This window comes from Cervus elaphus, chromosome 7, assembly GCF_910594005.1.
Source record: "Cervus elaphus chromosome 7, mCerEla1.1, whole genome shotgun sequence".
NCBI lineage: Eukaryota > Metazoa > Chordata > Mammalia > Artiodactyla > Cervidae > Cervus > Cervus elaphus.
In genome coordinates, this window is record NC_057821.1 from 25,428,281 (window position 1) to 25,454,543 (window position 26,263).

General features: G+C 43.7%; 2 protein-coding genes and 1 long non-coding RNA gene across 6 annotated transcripts in view; 2 read left to right on the forward strand and 1 right to left on the reverse strand.

Moving 5' to 3' along the window:
* The window catches only part of LOC122697192, a 29,377-nt gene extending 18,524 nt beyond the window's left edge, over positions 1-10,853 (reverse strand). Inside the window, exons 1-2 of the long non-coding RNA XR_006342014.1 lie at positions 10,676-10,853; positions 7,089-7,218 (exon numbers count right to left, since the gene is read on the reverse strand). This is a non-coding gene — a long non-coding RNA (uncharacterized LOC122697192). The remainder of the gene's footprint in view (positions 1-7,088; positions 7,219-10,675) is intronic.
* On the forward strand, positions 2,104-20,883 carry LOC122697190 (40S ribosomal protein S27-like). 2 transcript variants are annotated; one of them, XR_006342013.1, is made up of 2 exons: positions 2,104-2,421; positions 20,869-20,883. XR_006342013.1 is itself a non-coding variant. In XM_043907723.1 (1 exon), the coding sequence occupies exon 1, from the start codon at positions 2,119-2,121 to the stop codon at positions 2,365-2,367; it is 249 nt and encodes an 82-aa protein (XP_043763658.1). In that variant the 5' UTR covers positions 2,104-2,118; the 3' UTR covers positions 2,368-2,427. The 2 variants fall into 2 exon arrangements, 1 of the variants encoding a protein (XP_043763658.1); XM_043907723.1 differs by lacking the exon at positions 20,869-20,883 and having other exon boundaries at positions 2,104-2,427.
* On the forward strand, positions 15,924-26,183 carry TMEM14A (transmembrane protein 14A). 3 transcript variants are annotated; one of them, XM_043907720.1, is made up of 7 exons: positions 15,924-16,078; positions 18,806-18,890; positions 19,548-19,647; positions 20,581-20,665; positions 22,623-22,724; positions 24,002-24,089; positions 25,572-26,183. In XM_043907720.1, the coding sequence occupies exons 4-7, from the start codon at positions 20,596-20,598 to the stop codon at positions 25,609-25,611; spliced, it is 300 nt and encodes a 99-aa protein (XP_043763655.1). In that variant the 5' UTR covers positions 15,924-16,078; positions 18,806-18,890; positions 19,548-19,647; positions 20,581-20,595; the 3' UTR covers positions 25,612-26,183. The 3 variants fall into 3 exon arrangements, with proteins under 3 accessions (XP_043763655.1, XP_043763656.1, XP_043763657.1); XM_043907721.1 differs by lacking the exon at positions 19,548-19,647; XM_043907722.1 differs by lacking the exon at positions 19,548-19,647 and having other exon boundaries at positions 15,931-16,008.
* The last annotated feature ends 80 nt before the right edge of the window (positions 26,184-26,263 follow it).

A 26,263-nucleotide genomic window follows, 5' to 3' on the forward strand; every position in this document is an offset into this window, starting at 1 on the left:
ACTTGGGGGTTTCTAGCATTTGAACTGTAAATAGATCCAATAATTTATATGCAGGCAGATGAATGGGCAACAGAGCTCTGTAGAGTTGTTGTTGTTGTTTTTAAACCTACTCTTTAGCCTGTATGGGTAGTAACTAGGCTGTAAACACATGCAACTAAAGAAAGTCCTTTGTCAATTTTTATTTTTCTTTTAATATTAGAACAAGTACCAGAGTTCAAGAAAGTTCATTGAAATCTGTGCAGTCCAAATCCTTTTCAGGGACACAGCAACTTCAGTTTTTGAAATACTTATCTGATTTAAATATTCAACAAGAAAAATTATTTTTCATAAACAGGCTAGAACTGTTCTGTATACCTCACAATCCCAGGAAGAGAAGAGAGAGAACTGACTGATAGTCATCAGAAATTTGTTCTTGGAAACATGAATATTTCTGTATAATTCATAACTAAGTCAAATAACTGATTTGTACACTTGTTCATTCATTCACTTTGCTCATTCACTGGACATCTGGTAAGTCCCTTCTTGTGCTAGGCCTGGGGGAGTAAAATGAAATTACATAGATTCCAGTTCTATGTAAGATGGGGTAGGTAGCCTTGTGTCTCCCACTGAATTCCGCTATAAAACCTGGACAGAATACATGGAGCAAGTATTCACCATGAAAAGTAAATAGTATTAGGTTGACTGGAGAAAAGACCAAATTTTGAAATACCACTGAATAGGTGGTGAACCTGACACTTTTATTCCCACTGATATGCCCTGGCCTGGTCTCAGGGAAGCCTCAGACCTGGAGGTGAGCCTTGGCAAGGATGCGAAATGAAGGCTCCAGGGGATGCTATTTAAACTCTGACATGAGGAACGGCAAAGGGTTTCCTGACATTCCGAGAAAACAGAGAAAATTCCCCACTTTTCTTCTTCCTTCCTTTGCTTTCCGTAATCTCTCACATGATCCAGCCTTCAACAGCCCACAGGCACCTAAAAACTCTGAGGGAGAGGAATCCTGCTCTCTGATTGGAAGAAGTGGCCCAAGAGAATAGCACAAATCCTATGACTTTTTTTCTATCTTCTGGTGCTTACAATGATGGATCCGATTCTTTTTTTGAAGTCTGAATGCTCATAGCTCTCACGCCTCTCCATACCCCCTTCCCTTTCTGCCCCATATCTGGGCAAAACTGATAGAAAGCTCAGATACTCCTTTGTAACTAGCAGGCGGTTCACACTATGGAGCTCCAGATCCCAAGAACTCACCCCAGCATCAGACCCCAGCATCACAAACACCAAGCCAGTCTCCTTGCCTGGTTCTCACAAGCAATTTTCAGACCAGCCTGAGAGCTCTCCCTGCTCTCTCCAGAATGTAATAACCCTTTTCATGCCTCCTAGTTGCATCTAGCTGCATGCGTGGCATCATTGATCTTAATATCCAAAACAAAACAAACAAACAAAAAAAACACTGGGGATGGGTTTCTAGCTCACTTGCACTGAGCGACCCCAACAGCTCCGGACATGGGTGCAGTCATGGGAAACACACGGCAGACGAGGGTCAAAAAGGGACACTCCAGGGAACCAGCGCACACCAAGGAGATCTCAGAAGATATCAGAGAGGAGGCCGATGAGGTGCTGCTCAAGTTGTTTACAGACCTGGCCTTATTCTCTAGCTGCGTATGTGTGAATCTGACCCTGAAGAGTCCGCGAGGGACTGAGAAATCGACCACGGTGAGATCACCGCCCATGGTCAGATTGGCCACTAGGTGGCGTACACACCGGCTCAGAAGAGCGCGGCAAAGGCTTTGAAAACAGAACCTATATCCACAGCAAGTTGGTCAGACCTTGCAGATTGAAATCAGCTAAGTTGATTGCCTGCTAAAACAGAAATGGCAACATTTTACAGGATTCAAACAAGGCTCAGAGTCTCATAATATCATTTCAAAATGTCCAGCATACCATTATTCAAATTATTCGGCATATCAAGAACCAGGAATAACCTAACTCAAAAAATATATACAATTGTCAAAATTCATAAACTGTATACAAAAAGTCAGATTTGCTGTATGTCAAAATATTTTAATTATTACAACGTAAAAAAATTTTCCTTTCTGGTGGTGACGACCTCCTCATGAGAACATGCCTCTCACAAAGGATCTTCAGCCCTCTGCAGAAGAGGAGAAAAGGAAACACAAGAAGCGCCTGGTGCAGAGCCCCAGTTCCTATTTCATGGATGTAAAATGCCCAGGATGCTATAAAATCACCACTGTCTTTAGCCATGCACAAACAGTAGTTTTGTGTGTTGGCTGCTCTACTGTCCTCTGCCAGCCTACAGGAGGAAAAGCAAGGCTTACAGAAGGATGCTCTTTCAGACGGAAGCAGCACTAAAAGTACCCTGTATCAAGATGAATGGGAAACCATCCCAATAAACATGTTTTGGATAAAAAATAAATAAATAAATAATTTTAATAATGTCATTTGCCTACAAGAAGCTCACAATCTAGGGTTGGAAATAGAATAAAAAATGGATAATGACATAACCTTTACTACGTATGATTTTTTGGTTTTGTTTTTGTTCAGTCACTAAGTCGTGTCCGACTCTTTGCAACCCCATGAACTGCAGCACGCTGGGCTTCCCTGTCGTTCACTATGTCCTGGAGTTTGCTCAAATTCATGTCCATTGAGTTGGTGCTGCCATCCAACAATCTCATCCTCTGTCGCCCCCTTCTTCTCCTGCCCTCAATCTTTCCCAACATCAGGGTCTTTTCCAATGAGTCGGCTCTTCACATCAGGTGGCCACAGTATTGGTGCTTCAGCTTCAGCACCAGTCCTTACAGTGAATATTCAGGGTTGATGTTAGGACAGGATAACGTGGATGCACAGGACACCTAACTCAATCTGGAGAGGAGGGCATTCGGAGATTAGGATCACCTTCCTGGAAGCAGAGATGCTTAAGTCTTAAAGAATAAGTAGGCAAAGGGAAGGTAGGTAAAGAAGAAGGTATTCACACCTAAGTAAGGGGCTTCAGGAGCAAAGATATAAGGTCTAGTGGGCATGAGGAATTATAAAAGTTTTGTTTTGTTGAGGTTCTAGCTGCCAAGTGGGATGCCCAGAATTCAGTCATGGAAGTCTTCATCATATACTACACTTAACCTGATAAATCATCGTATCTAGAATCTGATCTTAGTTCTGGCAACATTAACACAATGATCATAATGAAATCATGGCATCCCTCTGCGTCTTGGCTTCTTGTGGGAAAAAACTACAGGTGTGTGACCAATATCTGTGTGGCCCTCTGTTTCCCAGCCTCCCTTGCAATTGGGTTGGCTGCAGGACCCATTCTGCCTAAAGGATTTGAGTGGAAGTGATTCATGAAATACTCAGGGCTTGGATATCTAAAGTAGCCAGGTGCCTTTCCTGAATTCTCTTCCCCTTTCTCATGGACTTTTCAGGCCACGTGTTGAAGGGACATGAAACAAGATGGAAGGCACCTGTATCACTCAGTCATCACTTGGAGGAGAATGCCTGATCAGAAACATCTGTAAAGGAGTTTGTACAAGAAAACAGTCCACTTTTCTCCTGTTAAGCCAGTGAGATTTCATAGTTTATTAATGTATCATAGTCTAGCCTATCTGACTAATACAGTTTTTCCATTTCTTTATCAAGAGCAAGACAGACACCCCCCAAAGTCTTTTCCAGCTCCATAAATCTAACTTAATCTAGAGAAGGCTCTATTCAAGTTATCTGGCTTCTTCCTAGTGTTTTGCCTAAATTTCTTGGGCTCAGTTCTGCCTATACTCTTCCTTTCCAGGATAATTCTGTATCTTCCCTTGGAGAAAGGAGATGTTGCCAGAGACACCAGGACTGCATAGGCTCTGAGAGTTCACCTCGTATACCTTTCTACTGCCTGACTCATCTCTCTAACACCCCCTGCTATGTGGTGGTCCAGGGCCTGCTTGAAAATCTCTAGTAACTGGAAACTCATGACCCTGACTATACAAAAGTTGTTCCTCCCGAAACATTCTAAATAAGGAACACACTGCCCATAATTTATAATCCCCAAGGACTGTGCTTAAATCCCCCTATTTTATTTTTCAAATATTCCATTCAAACGAATGAGTTGTAATTCCGTTTGGGACATCTGAGCCTTTGCCTGTCCTCTTCTCATCATGACAACAGTTCTTTTTTTCTTTATACAAAGAACTATTTATTTGGTGAGGTTGTATGGCCTGTGTGTGACAATCCAGAGATGCCTCTTATATCTATCGACTCCCTTATCCTCATGGATAAAGAGCTTTCTTTGAAAGAAGCTTGTCCATAATGTCAAGGACAAGATCTGATACGCAATGGTTGTCTTGCAGTTCACATCCTTGGAAATTTCAAGTTTCTGTGTGTCCTGGGGTTTCTCTGAAACCACAAACATCCTTTAAAAGTCAACACATCTAAACAAGAAAAGAGAAGGGAAACATCTTCATCTAGATGGAAAGTTTTAACATGAAAGCTTTTTGCAGTGAGGGACTCAGCATTCTTTGATGCAATGTGTTTAGTGGATAATGCTAAACAGTCCTTGAGTAATATCTAGCATAATCCATGAAAAAATGATAAACTGGACTGCATCAAAATTAAACTTTTGCTCTATATGGAAAAACTCTATCAGAAGTATGAAAAGACAAATCCCACATTGGAGAAAACATTTGCAAACCACAAATGTGACAAAGAACTAGTATCTAGAATACATAGAGAACTCTCAAACTCAAAAATAAAAAAATAAGTCATTCAACTAGAAAATGGGCAAAGACATGAATAGACATTTCACCAAATGGTGGCAAATAAGCACATGAAGTTCAGTTCAGTTCAGTCACTCAGTCATGTCTGACTCTTTGCAACTCCATGGACTGCAGCACACCAGGCCTCCCTATCCATCACCAACTCCTGGAGTTTACTTAAACTCATGTCCATTGAGTCGGTGATGGCATCCAACCATCTCATCCTCTGTCATCCCCTTCTCCTCCTGCCTTCAATCTTTCCCAGCATCAGGGTCTTTTCAAATGAGTCAGCTCTTCGCATCAGGTGGCCAAAGTATTGGAGTTTCAGCTTCAACATCAGCCCTTCCAATGAATATTCAGGACTGATTTCCTTTAGGATGAACTGGTTGGATCTCCTCGAAGTCCAGGGAACTCTCAAGAGTCTTCTCCAACACCACAGTTCAAAAGCATCAATTCTTTGGTGCTCAGCTTTCTTTATAGTCCAACTCTCACATCCATACATGACTACTGGAAAAACCATAGCCTTGATAGACAGACCTTTTTTGCAAAGTAATGTCTGTGGTTTTTAATATGCTGTCTAGGTTGGTCATAAATTTTCTTCCAAGGAGAAAGCATCTCTTAATTTTATGGCTGCAGTCACCATCTGCAATGATTTTGGAGCCCCCCAAAATAAAGTCTGCCACTGTTTCTCCATCTATTTGGAAACACCTGGAGTAACAGGCAAATTTGGCCTTGGAGTACAGAATGAAGCAGGGCAAAGGCTAATAGAGTTCTGCCAAGAGAATGCACTGGTCATAGCAAACACCCTTTTCCAACAACACAAGAGAAGACTCTAGACATGGACATCACCAGATGGTCAACACTGAAATCGGACTGATTATATTCTTTGCAGCCAACGATGGAGAAGCTCTATACAGTGAGCAAAAACAAGACCAGGAGCTGACTGTGGCTCAGATCATGAACTCCTTATTGCCAAATTCAGACTTAAATCGAAGAAAGTAGGGAAAACCACTAGACCATTCAGGTATGACCTAAATCAAATCCCTTACGATTATACAGTGGAAGTGAGAAATAGATTTAAGGGACTAGATCTGACAGACAGAGTGTCTGATGGACTATGGATGGAGGTTCGTGACATTGTACAGGAGACAGGGAGCAAGACCATCCCCAAGAAAAAGAAATGCAAAAAAGCAAAACGGCTGTCTGAGGAGGCCTTACAAATAGCTGTGGAAAGAAGAGAAGCAAAAAGCAGAGGAGAAAAGGAAAGCACATGAAAGGCGAAATAAAAGGTGTTTACTTAGCCATTAGGAAAATGCAGGTTAAAACCACAATGTGCTATCACCACACTAAAATAGAAGAGACTGACAACGCCAAATGCTGGCAAGGATGCAGAGAAACCGAATCACTCACACATTGCTGTGTGTGATTTTTTGCATTTTTGCGAATGCAAAAATGGTACAGCCCCTCTGGAAAATAGTTCAGGATTTTCTTTAAAAACTAAACATGCACTAACCATACAACTCAACAATTCCACTGCTGGACATTTATCCCAGAGAAATGACAATGTATGTTTACACAAAAATATGTACATCAATGTTTAAAGGAGTTCATTCCTAATAATCAAAATCTGGTGACACTCCAGATGGTAAAACAAATTGTGGTACAAACTAAATATTGACACCTGCCACAGCCTGGATGAATCTCCAGAGAATTATGGTGCATGAAAAAAGCTAGTTCCCAAAGATTACACATTGCATGATTACACTTATATTCTTAAGATGACCAATTATTGAAATAGAGAATAGATTAGTGGTTGCCAAGAGGTTAAGGATGGGGTTGGACGTCAGGCATGACAGAAACTGCAGCTTGCCCTCCGTCTCCTATTGCTGATGACCCTTCAGCTCTACCATCTCCCACCTCCCCTTCCTCCTCCAGTCAGTAACTCTTCTTGCCTGTTCACTTGATGCCAGCCCCTGTGTGCCAGCCGTTATAATGTACTCCTGTACTTTTCAAGGTGCTGTACTGTGAGATTAAAATTGTTTTACTTTAAAAGGCAATAAAAAAGGGTGGGGTTAGAGCAGGCAGGGAGGTAGGTGTGGTTATAAAAGCCCAACAAGAGGTAAGGATCCTGATGATGACGGAAATGTTCTGGTTCTTGCATGTATCAATGTCAATAATATGGCTGTGATATTGTAGTACCATTTTGGAAGGTGTTACCATGCAGGGGGTACTGGGTAAACAGTATACAGAATCTCTCTGTATTATTTCTTACAATCATCTGTAAACCTATATATATAAAATGATTAACAAAACCACTCCCCATGCCTGGGTTGCAGTCCATACCTGGTAAATTACAATACTGAGAGACGTGAGCCAGGCATCAGTAGTTTTTAAAGATGGCCAGGTGATTCCAGTGGGCAGCAAATTTGGGGACCACTGAATTGAGCATTTCAGAAGCCTCTAAGGAGATAATCTAAGAAGAATGAGAAAAAACAAACAGTTTTCCTAAAGTTCTGTTAGAGGCCTCTTTGCAAAAGGGAATGGCAGAAGCATCCTATTATGTTTTGGGCACAGCCCCAGACAATTTGAGGGAGAAGCTCTGACTGTTTCTTACTCATCTTGCAGGCTCCTAGCATTGTTTTCCCTAACTGAAAGCTCCAGCCTCCATGCCAGCATTATTAACCACTTTATTAATTGTATTAACTGACAAAAAATATTTTATAAATAGTTCAATTTCTTCGTATCCATCTTTATCCCAATGATCTTTATTAAATCCAGCCTGAGAAGTGAGTTATATAAACGCTGATAGAAGTTCCAGGGCCTCCCCAGGTATTACAGGTGTGTGGCTGTTTTAAATTAACTCTCCATCCACACCTGGTTGGAATGTCAGAAACTAATATTCACTTCCCTTCTTCCATGACATTTGTTAGAGATACCACTTAAACTTGCTCTAATAATTGGTATGAAGTATAAGACGAAAGGAGAGAAAGAGACTGAAACTTTCCTTTCTTTAAGTTTGGACCCAATTTCACCTTTGCAGTGAGTCCTACTACACTGATGAGTGGATTTTCAGAATGTTTCTCCATTGCATGTTTCCAAATGTTATCATGCCCTCTTTTCCGACCTAAGTCTTCTCTTGGGACTTTTTTTTTTTATTTATTAAAAACACTGTTTAAAATGCATGATCAGAGCAACATTAAAGTAATGAGAAAAGGCAGCCTTATCGGATAAGATAATCTGCTTTTCCTCAAAGATGCCATTTTTATTGCATTAAGGGTTGCTTGCTCAAAGAGAGCTAAAGAAGAAACACAAATTAACTCTGTACATCAAGTCCTCTTTCTCACATCTGTTTGATTTTTACACTACTGGTACAGCATTGGCTCCATGGAGACCCAAAGAATAGGAAAAATGAGCTATCTTTAATATTTGTTTTTTTTTTTTAATTCCAAGAAATCTTCAGGGAAAGATGAAGTTAGAGATGCTAGGGAATGAATGTAAATCCATTTTACCATTCTTTTACTGCTAAGCAGGACAGAAGAGTCAGGAGTCATGTCCTCTGAAACACAGGCACTTCTGGATTTAAGCACACACAGATGCAAAGCATTCAACTCAGTTAAGGACAACGAATGGAAACAAAGCAATGCACAAGGTTACCTCTCACCCCATAATGGAAACTTCCCTTCGGCAACACCTGGACTCTACACAGTCAAGACGATTTAAATAAAAGACTCAGAGGCAGGAAACCCGTACTCAGCCCAGCTCTTTATGAACACAGCTTATTGCTGCACCAATTTACTCTGCCTCTAATTCACAATTCTCTAGTCCCACACTCCTTTGGTTCTCACCAGGCATGGAGCCCTTCCCATCCAGCCCTGCTGCAAGGGCCTTTGCTCAGGCCATTCCTGCTGCCTGCAATGAGGACCCCCTGACTGCTTGCTGCTGGCTCCCTCTCAGACTTCAGGTTTCAATTATAATATCCCTTCCCACTCCCTTCGTTCCAGAGTCAGTCTCTAACTCTGAGTCCTACTCTCAGACTCCTATTCCAGGGCTTGACATCTGTTGGGGGGCATCCCACAGGTCTGCAAGCCTTGTAGTTGTCCAGCCTCAAGACCAAAGAAACAGCCTGGAGACAGCGATAGAGACATGGGTGGTTTATTGGACGGGAGAATCCTACAAAGGGTCCTGGAGCAACAACTCAACACAATGTGTGGACAGGACACTGCAACAGCCTTTGCTATTCAGGGGAGAAGGAGGCTACCATTTACAGGGAGAATTGATGTCAGTTACCAGGGACTAATTAAGCCCTATAACTAAGAGGACTGAGTATTTATGTGAGTGAAGCAGGGGCTGGTGGAGCAAGGGATGTACGCAGAGTGAGAGAACAGCCATCTTGAATGGCCTGACCATATAACATCTAACAGATAATTATTCGTGAAATTAATAAATGCTTTCTCTAAAAATTAATAAATGCTTCCTCCAGCTAGATGAGTAGATAGCCTAACATTTCTTAGGACAATTTCAGTGACTAATAAAAACTGACTACATTTTTCTTTTGGCCTCACCGTGTGGCATGCGGGATCTTAGTTCGCTGACCAGAGATCAAACCCCTGCCCCTTGCCTTGGGAGCAGAGAGTCTTAACCACTGAGCCTCCAGGAAAGCCCTGACTACATTTTTAATTAAACATGCACACCCATATGATACCTAAATACAGAGACTACAGTGATCAGCTCAAGCCATTCAGGATCTGAGACCACTTTCTAATGATGATATGTAGGCTACTCATTTAAGCATTCAGTGATCTGTGAGCCAGACCTGACCACTCTTGTTTCCCAGCTGTTTCCTCCTCCACTCACTTCCATGCGTCTAGTCTCTGTCCCATTCACCCATTAGAGACATCTCTACTGCCTTATGAGTCATAAGGGCCATTGACTTTAAAGTCTTGGAGAGCAAGGACCACGCTTTAAATAATAATAGCAAACACTATTGAGTATTTCCTCCGTACCAGTCAAAATGTTATGTGCCTTCCTTTGTTAATAAAATATGCAGTGGAGCCATGACTGGAACCCAGGCCCAACAACGGCAGAGCCGGTATACACACTCTTCTTTAACCTGGATCTGACACTTCTCAACGGTCAGCATGACCTTTGGCAAGTTGCCTCAGTTTCCTCTTCTGTAAAATAGGGATGACCCATTATCTATCTCAGACGGTTACTGAGAGGATTAAATGCTTAGAAGCCCACTAGACTCATTAAATGTTAGTTGTTATCATTATTGTTTATATTTACGTCAAAAATTCCAGGAAACCTCTCAGTCCTGGTTTTAGAACGGAAAGTCCCCTGTTCTCGGCAAAAGTTAAAAGTGAGTCTAGACGGCAGACTCAGGTAAAGGAGTCAGAGGTTCCCTGCTCATTCTCCACTGCCTGCCTCTTTCAGAGCCCACCTTAAAATTCCCCCTTATATCCTGGAGCTGACCTTTCCCCTCGCCACAATATTTCAGAAACCCGTACTCCTTAGTCTACAGGCCGTAGTGCAGAAAGCATTACTTTTTTGGTACATTCTTTTACGCAGACCACCGATCTGTTTTCTAAGAGCAAATTATTTGGTGTCAGGCCGTTCGTAAGTCTATCAAACGGTTTTAAAAGTCCCGGCTACCTGAACGAAACGAGAGCATCTAGTGCCCCCTGCCGCCGTTCGTAGGAAAGGCAACCAAATAAAAAACGCTCGATTCTTTGACCGTGAACTTTTGCTGATCAAGTTCTAAATAGAAATTGGTATAAATACCCTAAAATTGAAGCTAGATTCCCGTTTTATCTTTTCTAGAAGTCAATGCCTTGAAATTCAGCTGTTTACTTTGCCTACGCAAGAAAAAAAATGACTAGCTTTATTATGCTTTTCTCATTTACTTTTGCTTTCCTTGAATTCGACTGTACCTGTTGTGACTTGGGGATTTATTTGTACTGGTTTTTATCTTCCTCTTGGCTCGCTTTCACTTCCGTGAAGCCTGAGGCTGACGCCCAGGACAAAGGTTGAGGCGTCGGCTGGCGGAGGCGACCTCCGCCGGCTTCACCGGCCTCTGGAACCCTCCAACACGACCCAAGAACCCTCTGACGCGCGCCGACCACCCAGCTTCCGCAGACGCGGAACTTCCCCGGATTTATAGAGCGCGCCGTTGGAGCCAATGGGACGCTGGCGCACGACTAAGTGTCGATGGGCTCAACCAATGAGCATGCGAGTTAGGCGATATGGGCCCGCCCACCTCGGCCGTATTGTCGGTCTGCTGGTAGCTCACGACGAAAAGAGATGGTCCCGACTATGGTCTGAGCTGTGGCCGGTGCCCACAAACGGGCTCCGCGGCGTCCTAGCCGGGGAGAGTACAGCTGGATCTGCTATGGGGGTCAGAAGCAGGTCAGGGCGAGCAGCCAGTGGAGACGATGCGCCCAGCCGAGAATAGGCACGGGGCCGCTGGAGAACCTTCCAAGAGCGAGCAGGGCGCGGGTAGGGGCTGGGAAACTCGGGAGTCCCTGGATGGCCTTGGGCATCGTCCCCAAGCCTCCTGGCCTGGAGGATAGGAGGCCGGGCGTCAAGTGTGCGCTCGGATTGGGGCTGAGCCAAGTCCTGCCGTGCCCCAACCAAGACCTCCATCCCCCCGCACGTTCTCCCCTCCAGCTGGGAACGGGCTGTGTCACCGCAGTTTCTGCCCCAGGAAGGCCACTTTTCCTGACCGTGACATCTGAGCACAGAGGAAGACAGGGATAGACAGTAGCACTTTGATAAAAGTGTGTCTTCCAATTGTGACCGCCGCCCCGGCCAGGTTGCCCTTTCTTTCCCCTCCCAGCCTGAAGGGGCTGCGGTCTTGAGTTTTGTTAGGGCCTCGGTGGAGTTGAGATCTCAGTAAGGAGATGGTGCAGCTTTGTTAACTGTCTTTCCAAGATGGAATCTTTCATCCTCAGGTTGAGTGAGAATGGACTTTTGCTGCGAATTGTGGCTTTATTTGTAATCCTTCCAGTGAAAACTTTGGGATACCCAGCCCTTCCTTAGCTCATGGATTTCTAGTAAGGCATTCAAAGCTCATGACTTCTTTGTAAGACTTCTTGTGGCCATGTGTCTCACCCGACCTTTTCAGAAAATTGTTCATTGGTGGCATAAGCTGGGACACCCAGCCTGTGTATTAACTATCATGTTTTGTATCAGGAGAGTGCTAGTTTTAACCTTTTTTTTTTTTTTTTAATAACACTGAGTATTGTGGCCATGTTTTCCAAGAGGTCAGATAATGAAAATGAGAACATTTATACTACCAAGGTAGGCATGATCCCATCACCAAAAAAAAAGGCTAAACAACTGTGCTATGTTAACTTCCCTGCTGGCTCAGACGGTAGGTAAAGAGTCTGCCTTCAATGCGGGAGACCCAGGTTCAATCCCTGGGTCGGGAAGATCTCCTGGAGAAGGAATTGGCAACCCACTCCAGTTTTCTTGCCTGGAAAATCCCATGGACGGAGAAGCCTGGTAGGCTACAGTTCATGGGGTGGCAAAGAGTCGGACACGAATGAGTGACTTCACTTTCTTATGTTAACAGCAACATACAGTTGGGTCGAAAGGGGTGGGTGGTGGTAAATAATCTACACAGAGCATCCTGTGCAGTGTGTGGGAAAGACTTTGGGATTGGGCATAGTGGAGAAGCGAATGTGAAAGCACATTTGGAGACTGAATCTGGCAAATTCAGAATGAGAGAAGTGAGTGCCTCCAAACAAACCAAAAGTGTTGTCTTTTGGGGAAATGAAATCAGCCTTCAGTCAGAAGTATCAACAGCAGCTGCTGAATTAGCGTGGGTGTCCATGAACAGACATGCCTTGTCCTTTGGGTGCCTTGATTATTTTATGAAACTGAGTACAGTCACTTTTCCTGATTCAGAGGCAGTGACCAGAATATCCTGTGGTTATATGATGAATTTACAGATGTCAGCAGCTGGGCTGTCACAAGGCTGTGGAAACAAAGTGGGTGGATGTTTTTGGAGAAATGGAAATGAATCCCTACAAATCTAAAAACTTGTCATTACTAATAAGTAAAATTCCAAGTATTCCATGTTCAAACGTTTGTATTGAGTGGATATTTAGCTTAATGTCATCACATTGGCCTGAGCCTCAGTGTGGTGAGCATGAGAACAGAGCTGCAGGTCAGAGTGAATTTGACTTTTGACCGTATTGTATGCAGTTTTACCACTGCATCAAAGAGAAGGATGTCCTAAAGGCTGCAAGCAACTCAGAAAAGTATTATTGGAAAAGAAGACAGAAAGAATGAAAATATTATTCTACTGTATCTTGGGACAGAAATATGTCATCTTTTAAATATGGGAAATACCTGTTTAATCTTATTCATAGTTTCCTTTTAAAGTTTTACTTTATGTATCTTATTTATATATTTGTATTTAAAATATCCACAATGTGTCTATTTTAGAGATAAATGATACACATGTATTGAGATGCTTGTTCAAAATTTGACTGATGAGCAGAGAGAGGCCTAAATGATAAGTAACCACATGGGATCTGAAAGAAGAAAAGAATCAAGGACCTGACAGAGGGTTTGTTCTTTGTTTAAAAATCAACTAGTCCCTTGTGATGTTGGGTTCTATGAATCAATCTCCCAAAGCCAGGATGCCCCTGGAAGAAAGGATACAAACTGAGTTTCTGCACATTTGAAAATGAGGACCAGGCTCAGGATCACAGAGCACTTACTGATGTGCAAATGTCCCTGGAGGTCCTGCCTGAGCAGCCCATCTGCAAGTCAGTCGGGCTCTCAGCCTTGCCCTTCTTTTCCTTCACATCCACCAAATACAACTTAGGAAACCCTGCATTACTGGGGACTGGGAGTTCTCCAAATCCAAAGGGGCCTGAGGATAGAAATCAGGAATTGGAGAACCTGGATGGGAAAAAGAAGTTTCTGTGTTCCCCAACCTCTGACTGAAATTTAACATTTGTTTCCATTAGGAAAATAGGCAGCAAACCAAGTAGTACTGGTACCTGTGACTGTGTCATCCCCAGGAATCACAGATACTCACATGTTACAGATACCTCAAAGTATTGTTATATGCACCACTACTTGGAAGTTACAGTAATTATCACACCCACTCCTAGATCCCATGATTTAATAATGAAGCACATCTTTGGCACAGATGTAAATGTTTACTACTTTAATAACTTTCCTGCTTTGGATAACTTTATTTCAATAAAACTGGCTTCCCTGGCAATCCTGTGTATTTTATCTTGTATGTTTCTCCAGGAGTGGTGGCACATTGGAAGTGAAGAATCTGCTGTGGATAATGAGCAGACAGCTTTACAAAAAAGGCAGAGGTGAACAGATTTTGCTGCACCCTCACCTTGGGCTCTAATCTTCCCATTAGATGGAGTAGGTGGCAGTTGGTGGCATGTAAGTTGAGAGGACCGTGGCCCCTTTGCCTAAGAACCTTCCTGTTCCCACATGTTGTTCATGTTGCTTTTTTAGATGAAAATACCTTGAGTAGGAATATCATGCTTTCAGCCTCTAAAACCTCAGTGACAGGGCTGGAAGGGATCTCGGCATCATAAATCCAGGCTCTGGGGTTCAGGGGTAAGTTATTTACTTGAGGAGGGGGATCATATTAGTTAAAGATAACTGAGGTATCCCAAAGTCTTTGGTTTTATTCTGGATAGAGAAAGTGTCCTGGGAGTCTTGGGAGAGAGAAAAAGGGAAGGAGGGAGGAAGGAAAAGAGACACACACATGGGCGTGCACATGTATGGGAGAACACACGCACAAGGGTTCCAGCGTGCAGTGGGCTAAGGATGGGCATAGAAGGGGATGAGGAGAGCTGGAAAAACTCAGCACCAAACTCCAGGATACCACTTTCTCCATCCACATTCCAGCGCCTGCCATCAACTCTCCTATGCCTCTCCCAGAACCCTGTTAACTCCCTCGGCCCACCTTAAGACTTCTCAGACGTTAGATATAGTCACACTGCTTCCTTGAAGCACTTTTAAACACAAGGAGTAGATTCAGCAAACAAATTTCACAAGGTTTAATTTATATTCTTAGGTGTTTTTTTTTTTTTGAAATCCTATTATTCCCAGTCCCACGGCATCCCTATAGCTGCTTGATGAACCCTAGATGACGCTTCCCTGGTGGCTCAGACGGTAAAGAATCTGCCTGCAATGCGGGTGACCTGGGTTCGATCCCTGGGTTGGGAAGATCCCCTGGAGACGGGAAGGGCAACCCACTCTAGTATTCTGGCCTGGAGAATTCCACGTACAGAGAAGGCTGGCTGGCGGGCTACAGTCTATAGGGTCGAAAAGAGTCGGACACGACAGAGCGACAGCCTAGATGACAGCCTTCTTCAAATCTGAAGAGCTACTATATAAGGAAGTGGGTTGGAGTTACTGGCACTTGCCTGGAAGGCAAAACTGGAGTGAGGTGAGAAGTTGTAGCCTGGAGGCAGGACTCACAGGTTTATCCCTGGGAATGCGTTATTCTGGAATTAGACATGATTTAGTGCCTTTCAGTTCTGGCACTCTGTACCTGGTCCCTTCAGGTACCTTAAGCCCAGCAAATCCTGGGTTTTACCAGGATGCTGGTCTCCGCACCACCTCTAGATAACGTTGTAGATGGTGCGATGTAGTGAAGGGTGCTCGGGCTTTGAAACCAGACCAACTCGGGCTCTAACCTTTGCACCCCACTTAGGAGTTGAGTCTGTGGAAAACTCCTTCGCCTCTCCGAACTCTAGCTCCCTCCGCTGAAAATGGGGTCAATCTGCTGGAGAGTACGTAAAAGGCCTGCTGGAGAGGCCCCACAAACGCGCCTTAAATGAAGGAATCTCTTCTCCGGTTAAAAATCGTTTGCCCTCTGGAATCCCAGTTATACCCAGGTCCACGCCCAGTCTCGCTCCGTCCAGCAGGGGGCAGCAGACTCCAGTCCCAGGATCAGGGCCAGACCCGAAAGCCGGGCCGCCGGAGCGAGTGGCCAGGTCCCGAGCGAGTGACCAGGTGTGGCCGCCGCCTGGGATGCTATAGCGCCGGCACTGCAGGTGGCACAGGCAAGTAACAACCTCCGCTGCGCCGGGAGGGAACCGACCGGGTAGGACCGAGCTGCGGAGGAAGGGATGCAGCGCAGGAAGGGATGCAGCGCATGCGCATGAGGGGGCGGGGCCGGTGCTTCCTGGAACCAGCAGCCCCGCCCAGTGCTGGGAGGTGAGCTCTCAGTGGGAAGGCGCTGGTGGTGAGCTTAGCTTCTCGGTTCCAGGTACGAAGTTTTCCTGTAGCTGGCTCCCAACTTTTTTCTTTTCACCCGCGGGGAGAGCTTGAGGCTGCAGGTGAGCTGTACATCTAGCTATACCTTGAGATCTTTCTGCCCGTAATTTTCATGCAAAGGTGCAGAAATAGGCAGATAACGATGCCGAGAAACTTGGGAAGATTTTGCAGGGGGTGGAGTCTCCTCTTCCGGGTATCGCTTCTCTCCTTTTTCTGGAAAGTCCCCGAATTTCTTCCTTCCAAGGTCCTGAATCTCCTACCTGTCCTCCCTCCTCCCTTCCCGGAGCTAGGGAGAGATGGAGAACGGGGTGGGGCCCTTGGATCATCGCAGAAATGCTTGGTAAGGTTTCAAACCTTCCCAGCACCATCCAGACTTCACTCGAAAGTCTTTCGAGCCCCCAAGGAGTTCAAAGGTAGGTAATTATTGATACTTAGCATATGCAAATAGTTTTTATATAATAGCTCAGGGAGATCTCTTAGTGGGTTCTCCAAATTTTGGAGGGCTAGGGACAAGGCCGGGCCCTGTCACCTAGTGTTGTGCGCTGTGCAGTAAATCATTTTGCTGCATTGCACCCAAGATGCTTTCTGGCTTTTCCAAGGGCTGGGCATTGCATTTGCGATGGGAGCACGTGATCCGTCGCGCATACCATCCTCATTGCCGTCCCCGCCTTGTTAACGCAGCCTCTGGCTTTCTTGTGTAATTCTGAGCAAATCAAACGGTCCTGCAACGGAAAAGGAGCGACAGGGCGAATTGCCTTTTGCTTGGATTTTCGCTGTAAACCCTTACAAGAGCTGAAAATAGATTTCTTTTGCTTCCTTAGAACAACACTCAGTTCACTAAGGAGATGAAGGGATTTTTCCTGGCAATAGAGCTGTGCGAGGGTAGGTCAGTTACAGAGTATCTTAAGGCAGAAGTTATTCCTGAGTTTAGTCTTCAAGGAGCTTGACTGGCGCGGAGGAGAGAGAAGGTCAACCGAAGTGTCTCTCCATCAGGGCCCCAAGAGAGGGCCAGTGGAAAAACTGGGGTGGGGGTGGGGGCTCAGAGGAGGGAAAAGGAAACAGCCTTCCACAGCAGGTGATTGACTTAAGGAAAAAATTAGGTTCCTGTTACCACCTGATGATAAGTGATTTCTCTCATAACTTCAGCTCTGTATGTAAGGGTGTTTCCTGACTGTGTGTTGATCATCTTAGACTGAATATGTTTCCCTGTCTCAGGAAACAATAGCAAGGCTCTTCTCCTCACTAGTGGTCCAAGCCAGAGACTCATCCCTTCCCTGACAACCCCGCCCCCCCCCCCCCCCCCCCACACCCTGGGTTTGTTGATTCAACCACCTGACCTGTCCACCTCACTCCACTTTCATTTCTCTAGGCCAGACCACCATCATCTCTTGCTTGGCTTACTGCTTCAGACTCCCAGCCTATCTTTACCAGACTCCCTTTATAGGGCTTCCAGGAGTCGTCTGGCCCTTGCTCACCTGCACCCCCTCTTTTCACACCCCTTGCACTTCTCTCCGTTTTAAAACCATGCCATGCTGTCTCATGCCACTAGGCTTTCGTAGGTGTCTCCCTTCTGCCTAGGACACACCCCTCCTTGCCAGCCTCCTTCCTTGCTTTCTCCTGCCGTCCTCAAGGCCCCCGCTGGGTCCCTGCTTCCTCACAGAATGAAGCTTAGGCTCCCAGGCTGGAAGGGTGAAGCTCCTGGTTATAGGGCCTGTGCCTCTCCTCTGAGGGCTCCCTCATGCAGCTGCCGCCTCCCTGGTGCCACACTGGAAGTGCCGGAAGATCAGGGCCATGTCCATCAATGGGGCTTTCCGTCTCTTCCTGCTGCCGGCACATAGAAGACACCCAAGAAATCGTTCTTGATGTAATTGAGTATACGTGCAAGTTATATCAGTACTATTATGGCTTGAGTCTATGAACGCCTGCATCTTAAATCCACCCTGCCTCAGTTGATTTCTTACTGTGCTGAAATAGTATTGCCCTTGTTCACATCAAGCTTAAAAACAGGTGTAAGAGTGAAAGGGAGGATCATCATTTGAGCAGCTAATATTTATTGGGTGTTCAGCGTGTGCCAGGCATGGCTTCTGAGTGCCTTACAGCGTTAACTCATTTCATCACCATAGCAACTCTGTGAGGTAGGTATTTTTATTATCCCTGTTTTACAGATGGAGAAACTTAAGATACAGAGAGATTAAGGAACATGCCTAACATTACATGTTGGTGAAGACAGGCATACACTGTGGAATGTGATGGGCTCCTTGAGAAAGACAGGAAGTAGGACTGGACGTGAGGTGCTCACAGGGCTGAGGGTGATAGGTCTCCAGGTGCAAGACAGTCCAGTGTGGGCTAAGCTACGAGGCCAAGAAGTGCTTAACGCAGAATTCAAAACTTTCAGGAACTTCAGTGTCACTTGCACGTTCATTCTTTTGGCAACTAACTTAGTTTTTGGAAACACTACTGATTAGGAATGAAACTTCTCTGAGTCTGCTATCTTGGTTCTGTTGTGTGACCTCGGGGCTGCTGCTTGCCTTTTCTGTGCTTTAGTCGCCTCATCTGCAAAGTGGATAATGATAGTACTTACCTCCTAGGGTCGTGGTGATAATTAAATGAGTTGATACATATAAGGCCTTATAGTGGTGCCTGGCACATGGTAACTGCTCAGAAATGACATCGTCATTATGATTTATCCATGGTTTTGGAACACAGGTCCTTCCTTCTTCTATATTCAGCCCCACTGGACCACTTCTTGGGCATCAACAACCATCCTGTTTTAATTCTTCATCCCACAGACATTGAGAATTTTCCATCGTTGCCTCCTTTTCAGCGCCATCACCTCCTGTGCCTTGGGCTCCCAACCTCAGACCCTTCCTCACAGTAAGTGCTAGCTTACTTTCCTTTTCCATTCTTCTGGGTGAGTTTGTTACCAGTTGCTACAGAGAATTAAAGATCAGGTTAACCTCAATGGCAAACAGTGAGAACACTGTGAAAATACAAAAAATTCTCATATACCATTCCTTGTGTATACAAAGATAATTATTTTTCCCAGGGAGAAAATAGAGATGTAAAAAGATGTGCAGTCACCACCAGGAATCTTAGAATTAAAAAAAAAAAACCAAAAAACTCTAGAGCTTACCTCCTCTATTCCCCTCATTTTGGGGGAGTTGGCCTTTTAGGGATGGGGCATGGTCCAGGGTCCAGCAGCCACTAGTGACCAGAGGCCATGTGTCCAGCCTGTAGCCAGCACTCTTTCTCCTACGTCTTGGAGAATTCCAGGCAGGATTTCCGTGGAGTTTCTTCGAACTTTTCACCTGTGGGTGTTTCAGCTGCTGCTGTGAGGCCTGTAGGATCTCACGGTCACTCAGTTAACTTCTGCAAGGGCTGCCTTGCGTTGAATCCTTCAATGGTTTCCCGTGGACCAAGCGTGGGTGTCTCTGCCAACACAGGAGAGCTGTCTCACAACAAAGCAAAGAGCACGTTGAAAGGGAATCAGTCAACAAGCACATGTCCTTGTTACCCCTTTCCTGTTCTTAGGTGTGAAGAGGAGCGGGTACAAACAGGAAAGAATTACAAGATAGAGTTAAGGTCAAGGAAGTTAGAAGAGCAGACGCTCCAGACCAGGTGGACGGTGCAGGTGGGAGTGGTTAAGGAGGTTGGGGTGTGGCTTAGAAGGCGTGGTTAAGGAGGTTAGGGGTGTGGTTGGGAAGGGGCGTGGCTAAGGAGGTTAGGGGTGTGGTTGGGAAGGGGCGTGGCTAAGGAGGTTAGGGGTGTGGCTGAGAAGGGGAGTGGTTAAAGAGGTTAGGGGTGTGGTTGGGAAGGGGCGTGGTTAAGGAGGTTAGGGGGTGTGGTTGGGAAGGGGCGTGGCTAAGGAGGTTAGGGGTGTGGCTGAGAAGGGGAGTGGTTAAAGAGGTTAGGGGTGTGGCTGAGAAGGAGAGTGGTTAAGGAGGTTAGGGGTGTGGCTGAGAAGGAGTGGTTAAGGAGGTTAGGGGTGTGGTTGAGATGGGCGTGGTTAAGGAGGTTAGGGGTGTGGTTGGGAAGGGGCGTGGCTAAGGAGGTTAGGGGTGTGGCTGAGGCGTGGTTAAGGAGGTTAGGGGTGTGGTTGGGAAAGGACGTGGTTATGGAAGTTAGGGGTGTGGCTGAGAAGGAAAGTAGGTTCAGAGGGAGATGGTGTGCAGAGAATGTAGGTCAGGGAGAAGGGGGCAAGTTCCAGGCACGGGAGTGCAAAGTGAACATGGCAAGGTCACTGCCCCGCTAGGAGACCGCGCTAACCAGAGCAGAAGTCCTGCTGGGGAGGTGGAAAGGCGTCCCCAACTGAGAGGACAGGACAAGTCTTGCAGACAGGAAAGGAAAATCATCCTCAGGTGTCTCCCTGAGTGATCTTGAGAGTGATGAGGGTGGGGAGACGGCGGCTGAGTGTTGGGAGAGGGGGAAGATCTAGCTGCCTTTTTCTTAGTGGACTGGAGAAATTAATTTACATAATTCTGTGGAATGCACATCATTTTTATATACATTTGCTCCCCCAGACTCTTTTTATCTTGTAAAATATGTCCCTTCCCCCTTGCTTTAGACTTGAACCTTGCCAATGGACCTGATTGGTTTTGGTTATGCAGCCCTGGTGACATTCGGAAGCATTTTGGGATATAAGCGGAGAGGTGAGGCCAAACCAGATTTTTCCTCAAAAGGACCTGGTGGGAGGTTGTGCTGGGATCATCTGAGGAGTCTATAAATAGGACAGGAAGCTAATGAAGTCCTCAGGTGGCTGAGGACCAGCATTTGGTGGGAGGATTCGGGGAAGGAGGTGGGGTTCCCTGGGGCTGGGTGAACAGAGCCTGTCATTCCAGAGCCTGGGTGTCTGGGTCTCCCTTCATCTGTTAATATCAGTTGCATAATTAATTGAGTTAACCTCCTCAGGGCTACTCATTTATTATCAGATGAGTTTTTTTTTTTTTTTTTTTAACATACTCCTAGTGTCAAAAGGGCTTCCTTTGTAGCTCAGGCTGGTAAAGAATCCGCCTCCAATCTGGGAAACCTGGGTTCAATCCTTGGGTTGGGAAGACACCCTGGAGAAGGGAACAGCTACCCACTCCAGTTTTCTGGCCTAGAGAATTCCATGGACTGTACAGTCCATGGGGTCCCAAATGTGTCAAAAAACTGAATTATGTTTATATTGTGTGTGGCAACAGAAAATTTGTTCAGTACTTAGTTATAATATCTGAAGTGGTCTCTTCATCTCTGTCCCAAGGTGGAGAAAACACCCAGTTGATAAAATAAAGGATTTCATGGAGAAAAAAATGAAAGGCCAAGTTTTATATTTTACTTTGTTTTAAGGTAGATGCATTTATATAGTCACAGTGTCCCACATTTCTCTTTCTTATTTTTTTAAGAAATTCATAAAATGAAGTTATATTTTGAAGACTGTTTTATCAGTGACATTGGGGGACTTGAATTTCAGGTCTATATGGTTTTGAAGGTTACTTCTTTTAGTGATTTTTTGAGGTGTAGGAAAAGGAGAGCGAGAGCGTGTGTGTGTGTGTGTGTGTGTGTGTGTGTGTGTGTGTTGGGGTTGCTGCAGGGTGTGGCAGGAAAGGGTTACTTTAGTTGTAAGGCATCTTCTTCCACTTGTTGCCTGAAGAATTAAGCTAGAACCTAGTGCATGTCACTTCTGTTTCTGGATGGGTGTGTGTGTATGTGCATTGCTGTAATGGTTCTTAACCCTGCTGCAATCTGAATTTTCTGTAGATGTTTAAAAAACAGAGATGCCTTGTAACTGAATCACTTTGCTGTACACCAGTAACTAACACAACACTGTAATCAACTATACTTCAATAAAAATAAATGATACATTTAAATCCCTCTCCCCCCAAAAAACCCCAGAGGTGCCTTGACCCTAGAGATTACAATCTGATAGATTCTAAATAGAGTGAGTGCCCTGAAGTGGGGATGGTGTGTGTTGGTCACACTATCACTGGCATGTGCCCTCTTGCTCTCTACCCAGAGCACAGGAAGACCTCTCTGTCTGTCCCAGTGCCCGGGGCAATGCTGGGCAGGTACTGGGTGCGGAAGGGGATGGGTTGGCAACTGGGATCAGTGACCGGATTTTTCCTGTTACTCGTTGTCGTGATCCAGCCCTGAGTCCTTATGTGTTGAGGCTGGAAGCTTTGTTAATTATTCAGGAGAGAACCACTGCTTGGTTTGCATAGGACCCTCTCTACCTCCATGAGTTGAAAACATCATTTATCTTATTTTTATCATCACAAGCTGAGAGTGAAATAATAGAGGCAAAGAGAATAGGGGGAATAAAAGAGGGACATAAAGAAGTTAGATAATTGTCTAAGATCATGCAGTCGCCATTGGAAGCACGACGATAAGGCAGGCTCTATCTCCATACCCATCCCTCCCATTGCTGTGTTCTCGGGGTTCAGCATGAAACAGTCATTTCTTAGAAACTGTCCATGGATAGCTGACACCTGATTTGGCCTTGTGCAGTTACAGTGCCCAAGAAGAAACACATTTCTTCCACTTGTTGCTTATATCACACATTAAGTGATAAAGATATGTCTTCATTTGAGGATTTTCTACCTGAACCCTTACTTTTTTTTCCCCCTCCAGGTGGTGTTCTGTCTCTGATTGCTGGTCTTTTTATTGGGTTTTTGGCTGGCTATGGAGCTTACCGTGTCTCCAATGACAAGCGAGATGTAAAGCTGTCACTGTGTAAGGCATTTTTTTCCTGGTTATGCAAAATCAAAGCCTGGGGGTAGCTTTTTAATACCCAGCCCAGTGTCCTAGAAAATACCGGTCAGATGGCAGGTGGCAAAATGCTTGTATGGAGGTGGAACACTATCCTTGTTCCTTTCTACACAGACCTCATCAAAAGTGATGATGTTGCTGCCAGGCCTCAGAGGAATATTTCTGTAAAGTTTGTTACTAGGAAGAGAAAATAAAATTAGAAAAAATGAGGAATTATGTCTGAATTTTCTGCTAACCCTCCTAAATGCATGTTAGCATAGTTTATATTACTGTGAAAATATCTAAAAAGTGAGTCTTGGATTGTTTTATTGAATTCACAAACTGCTTTTAGATCCCACTTTGCCTTAAGAGTTAACCTAGAAAAGCAAGGCTGGGGCTTCCCTGACTGTCCAGCGGTTGAGACTTTGCCTTTTAAAGCAGAGGGTGTAGGTCTGAACTTCTGGGCAGGGCACTAGATCCCACATGCTGCAAATATGACTTGGCACAGCCAAATAAATAGATAAATATTTTTTAAAAAGATATACGTATATTGGGCATTTTATTCATATGCACTTAAACAGTTAATATATGTTATTGCCAGTCATGTTGATTTGTGTATCAGCAAGTGATTTTGCCTTGAAAGTTGTTCTTAAATTGTGATATCAATGGCCTCATCTCTTACATAATCTCTGATCATAGTGGTTCAGCTCCTAAAAGGCTGATATGGTGCTTCTGAATTTAGTATTATTACTAGACTGTTGTTATATATTTCATCTCCAGGCATTCATTTTTTCAAAATGGAATGCTACAAAATAAAGTCAGCCTTTTCCTACTGTTATTTTATTAATCAAGTCTTACTTTAAAGATTCACTTTAGAAACTGATTCTTTTCCTTCCATTTATTGGATGTCTCCTGTGAGTCTAGGCATACTGCCTAGTGTTCCTGAGGAAACTTGAAAAAGATACAGTCTTGGCCTTCCCAGGAGTGTTCTATAAATAGAAATTTAAGTTAGAAAAGCACTTTTTCTTTTCAAGATATTTCAGTAATGGATTTTAACATGCTTGTTTACTCAGAAACCTTGTTGATTAGCTAATTTATAAGGTATTTTGACAGAACACTTTTATCTTTTCAAGAGCATAGCAACTCAGTACCAACACATAATCATTGTTTTATCAGAAAGCTGAAATCAAATCCCTCTGTTTCACAAGCAAGCACTGATAACATGTTTGAGGCCCTGGTTCATGCACCGGTCTGTTTTTTAGTTACAGCTTTCTTCCTGGCCACCATAATGGGGGTGAGATTTAAGAGATCCAAGAAAATCATGCCAGCTGGACTGGTTGCAGGTTTAAGGTAAGAAAAACCTATTTTGATCTATTCTTTTCTCTGCTGTCATTTTGAAGTGCCGAATTTTGGGCAAAAGTCAGTTTTAACTTGAAAGGTCAAAGTAATTTTTATTACAGTCAGCATAACTGTAAAACCTTAAAACATCATCCATTCAATCAATTGCTGACATTTATGTGCCTGGGAATGTTTTTATCAAATACACTTAGTTTTGCTGTAGTATCTGATCACATGTACACAATTACCGTTTTTCAGAATAAAGATTTAAAATCAGCCTCATTTTTTTTCTCAGGATTTACCTGTCTGAGACAGTAAGTGTATTCATTTAAATCTGATATCTCTCTTAGAGAGTTCGACAGTGATAGTCTCTCGCAGTTATTTTGAGTTTTTAAGAGAGAAAACTTAATATTTTTTAAAAAGATAAACAGGGAGCTTCATGTTTCTCTTAATCTTAATTCTTTCCATGAGATTAAGCACATTCCCAAGTGAAAATTTGTGCATAACATTTTAAATTCTTGGAAGCTGCCTTTATATGTTGAAAGCTGTCAATGTGTTAATTTTCTTTGATGTACGTTTTCACTTTTAACAATTTATGCAAAAGAAATAATGAGATGTATACAAAGGCTGATGTTTATTGCAACTGTGTGTCTAGTTGAAGACATGAACTGAAAAATTAGAAGCAGCTTGAAAATTCACCAGTAAGGAAATGGTTCAATAGTTGTTTTGTCCACTTAGTGGAATATTGAGCAAGCATTGCATCTCATGTTTTCAAAAACCATTTAGTGATGTTTGAAAATATCAATGACAAAATAGGAGATGAAAACAGAATAAATAACCAAATATAGTGTGATCTCAATTTTTTGAAAGTCTGTGTATAAATAAGATAGGAAGGAAATTCTTCAAATACTTCATATTAATAATCTCTAGGTGGTAATGGAATGAGAAATTTTCTGCTTTCTACTTTTCAATAGAATTTTCTAGCGCGGCTGGATATAGTGTTTATGATTTGGGAACAAAAGTGTGATTATACAGGGCTGATTTCTAATGAGAGTCCTGTTCTAATAATGATGCTTGGCGGTGGAAAGTCAAAGTAGGGTTTACAGGTTAAAAAGACAAGACTCCAAACTTGGAAAGTAGCTGAGATTGTAATAATGGCATAAAATTGCCCCTTGATGAGTTTTTCAAGCTCCTTGCCTTTACTAACTATTGAAAATTGTGTTTTCTAACCTTTCTCTTATGAAAGTTCAGCCCAGATTTTCAGAAGATTGAATTCTGATTTTTCTCCATCACTTATTGAACATTTTTAAGTGGCCAGTTCAGTCACATCTTGGAATTTCAAGTACAGGGATCCTGAGAGCGTCTCTGGCCCAGGGAGTAGCAGCAGAGATGCACCCTGGAAGCCGGGGTCTAGTACCACCTGCTAGGTGGGCATGTGAGCCTTCTCTCGCCTCCTGAGTCACCTCCCCTTGCCTGTCTTTTGTTTTAATCCAGCCTCTTGATGATCCTGAGACTTGTCTTACTGCTGCTTTGAGAATCCAGAGGAAGTGAAAACTAAATCTGAGTCATTCTGCTGTAACGGGCAGAAGCCCACTGTTTGTGTTGAAAAGATAAATTCCAGTGTGGGATGTTCGATGTGGTCTTATTTTATGTTGGAAACTGCCCGAGAAACACTGTTGCCTCTGATAAGGACACTAGTTTGAGGGATTTTTGTTTTTTTTAAATAAACAGTTTAACCGTTTTCCAATTGTTAGATTCTGATTTCAATTAAGATATTTTTATGAAATTGTGAAGTATATCATAAATTGTGATGTACTCTTTGATTTTTTTTATATGTCATGTTTTATAGATGGTGGTTCCCAACACTCATGTCTGGAATAAGTTTAAATTATAAACTAACTTATCAGATGATGGAACGCCCTAAGTGGGCTTCACGGAATGCTCTTGTATCTATTTGTCATTTGTGTTATATTTGATTTTTTTTCCATTTTAATTGTATTTCTGCCAGTGTTTTTTTTTTTTTTCTTTAATAAACTTCATCCCCAGCACACTCTGTGCAAATAGAATGTATTCAGTATTCAAATAAAAGACCTGTTTTAAACCTGTTTCTCTCATTTTATTTTATTTTTTTTTGTTTCTCTCATTTTAAAATCTTCTCTATATCCTCATCATCTTTGATAGTATTT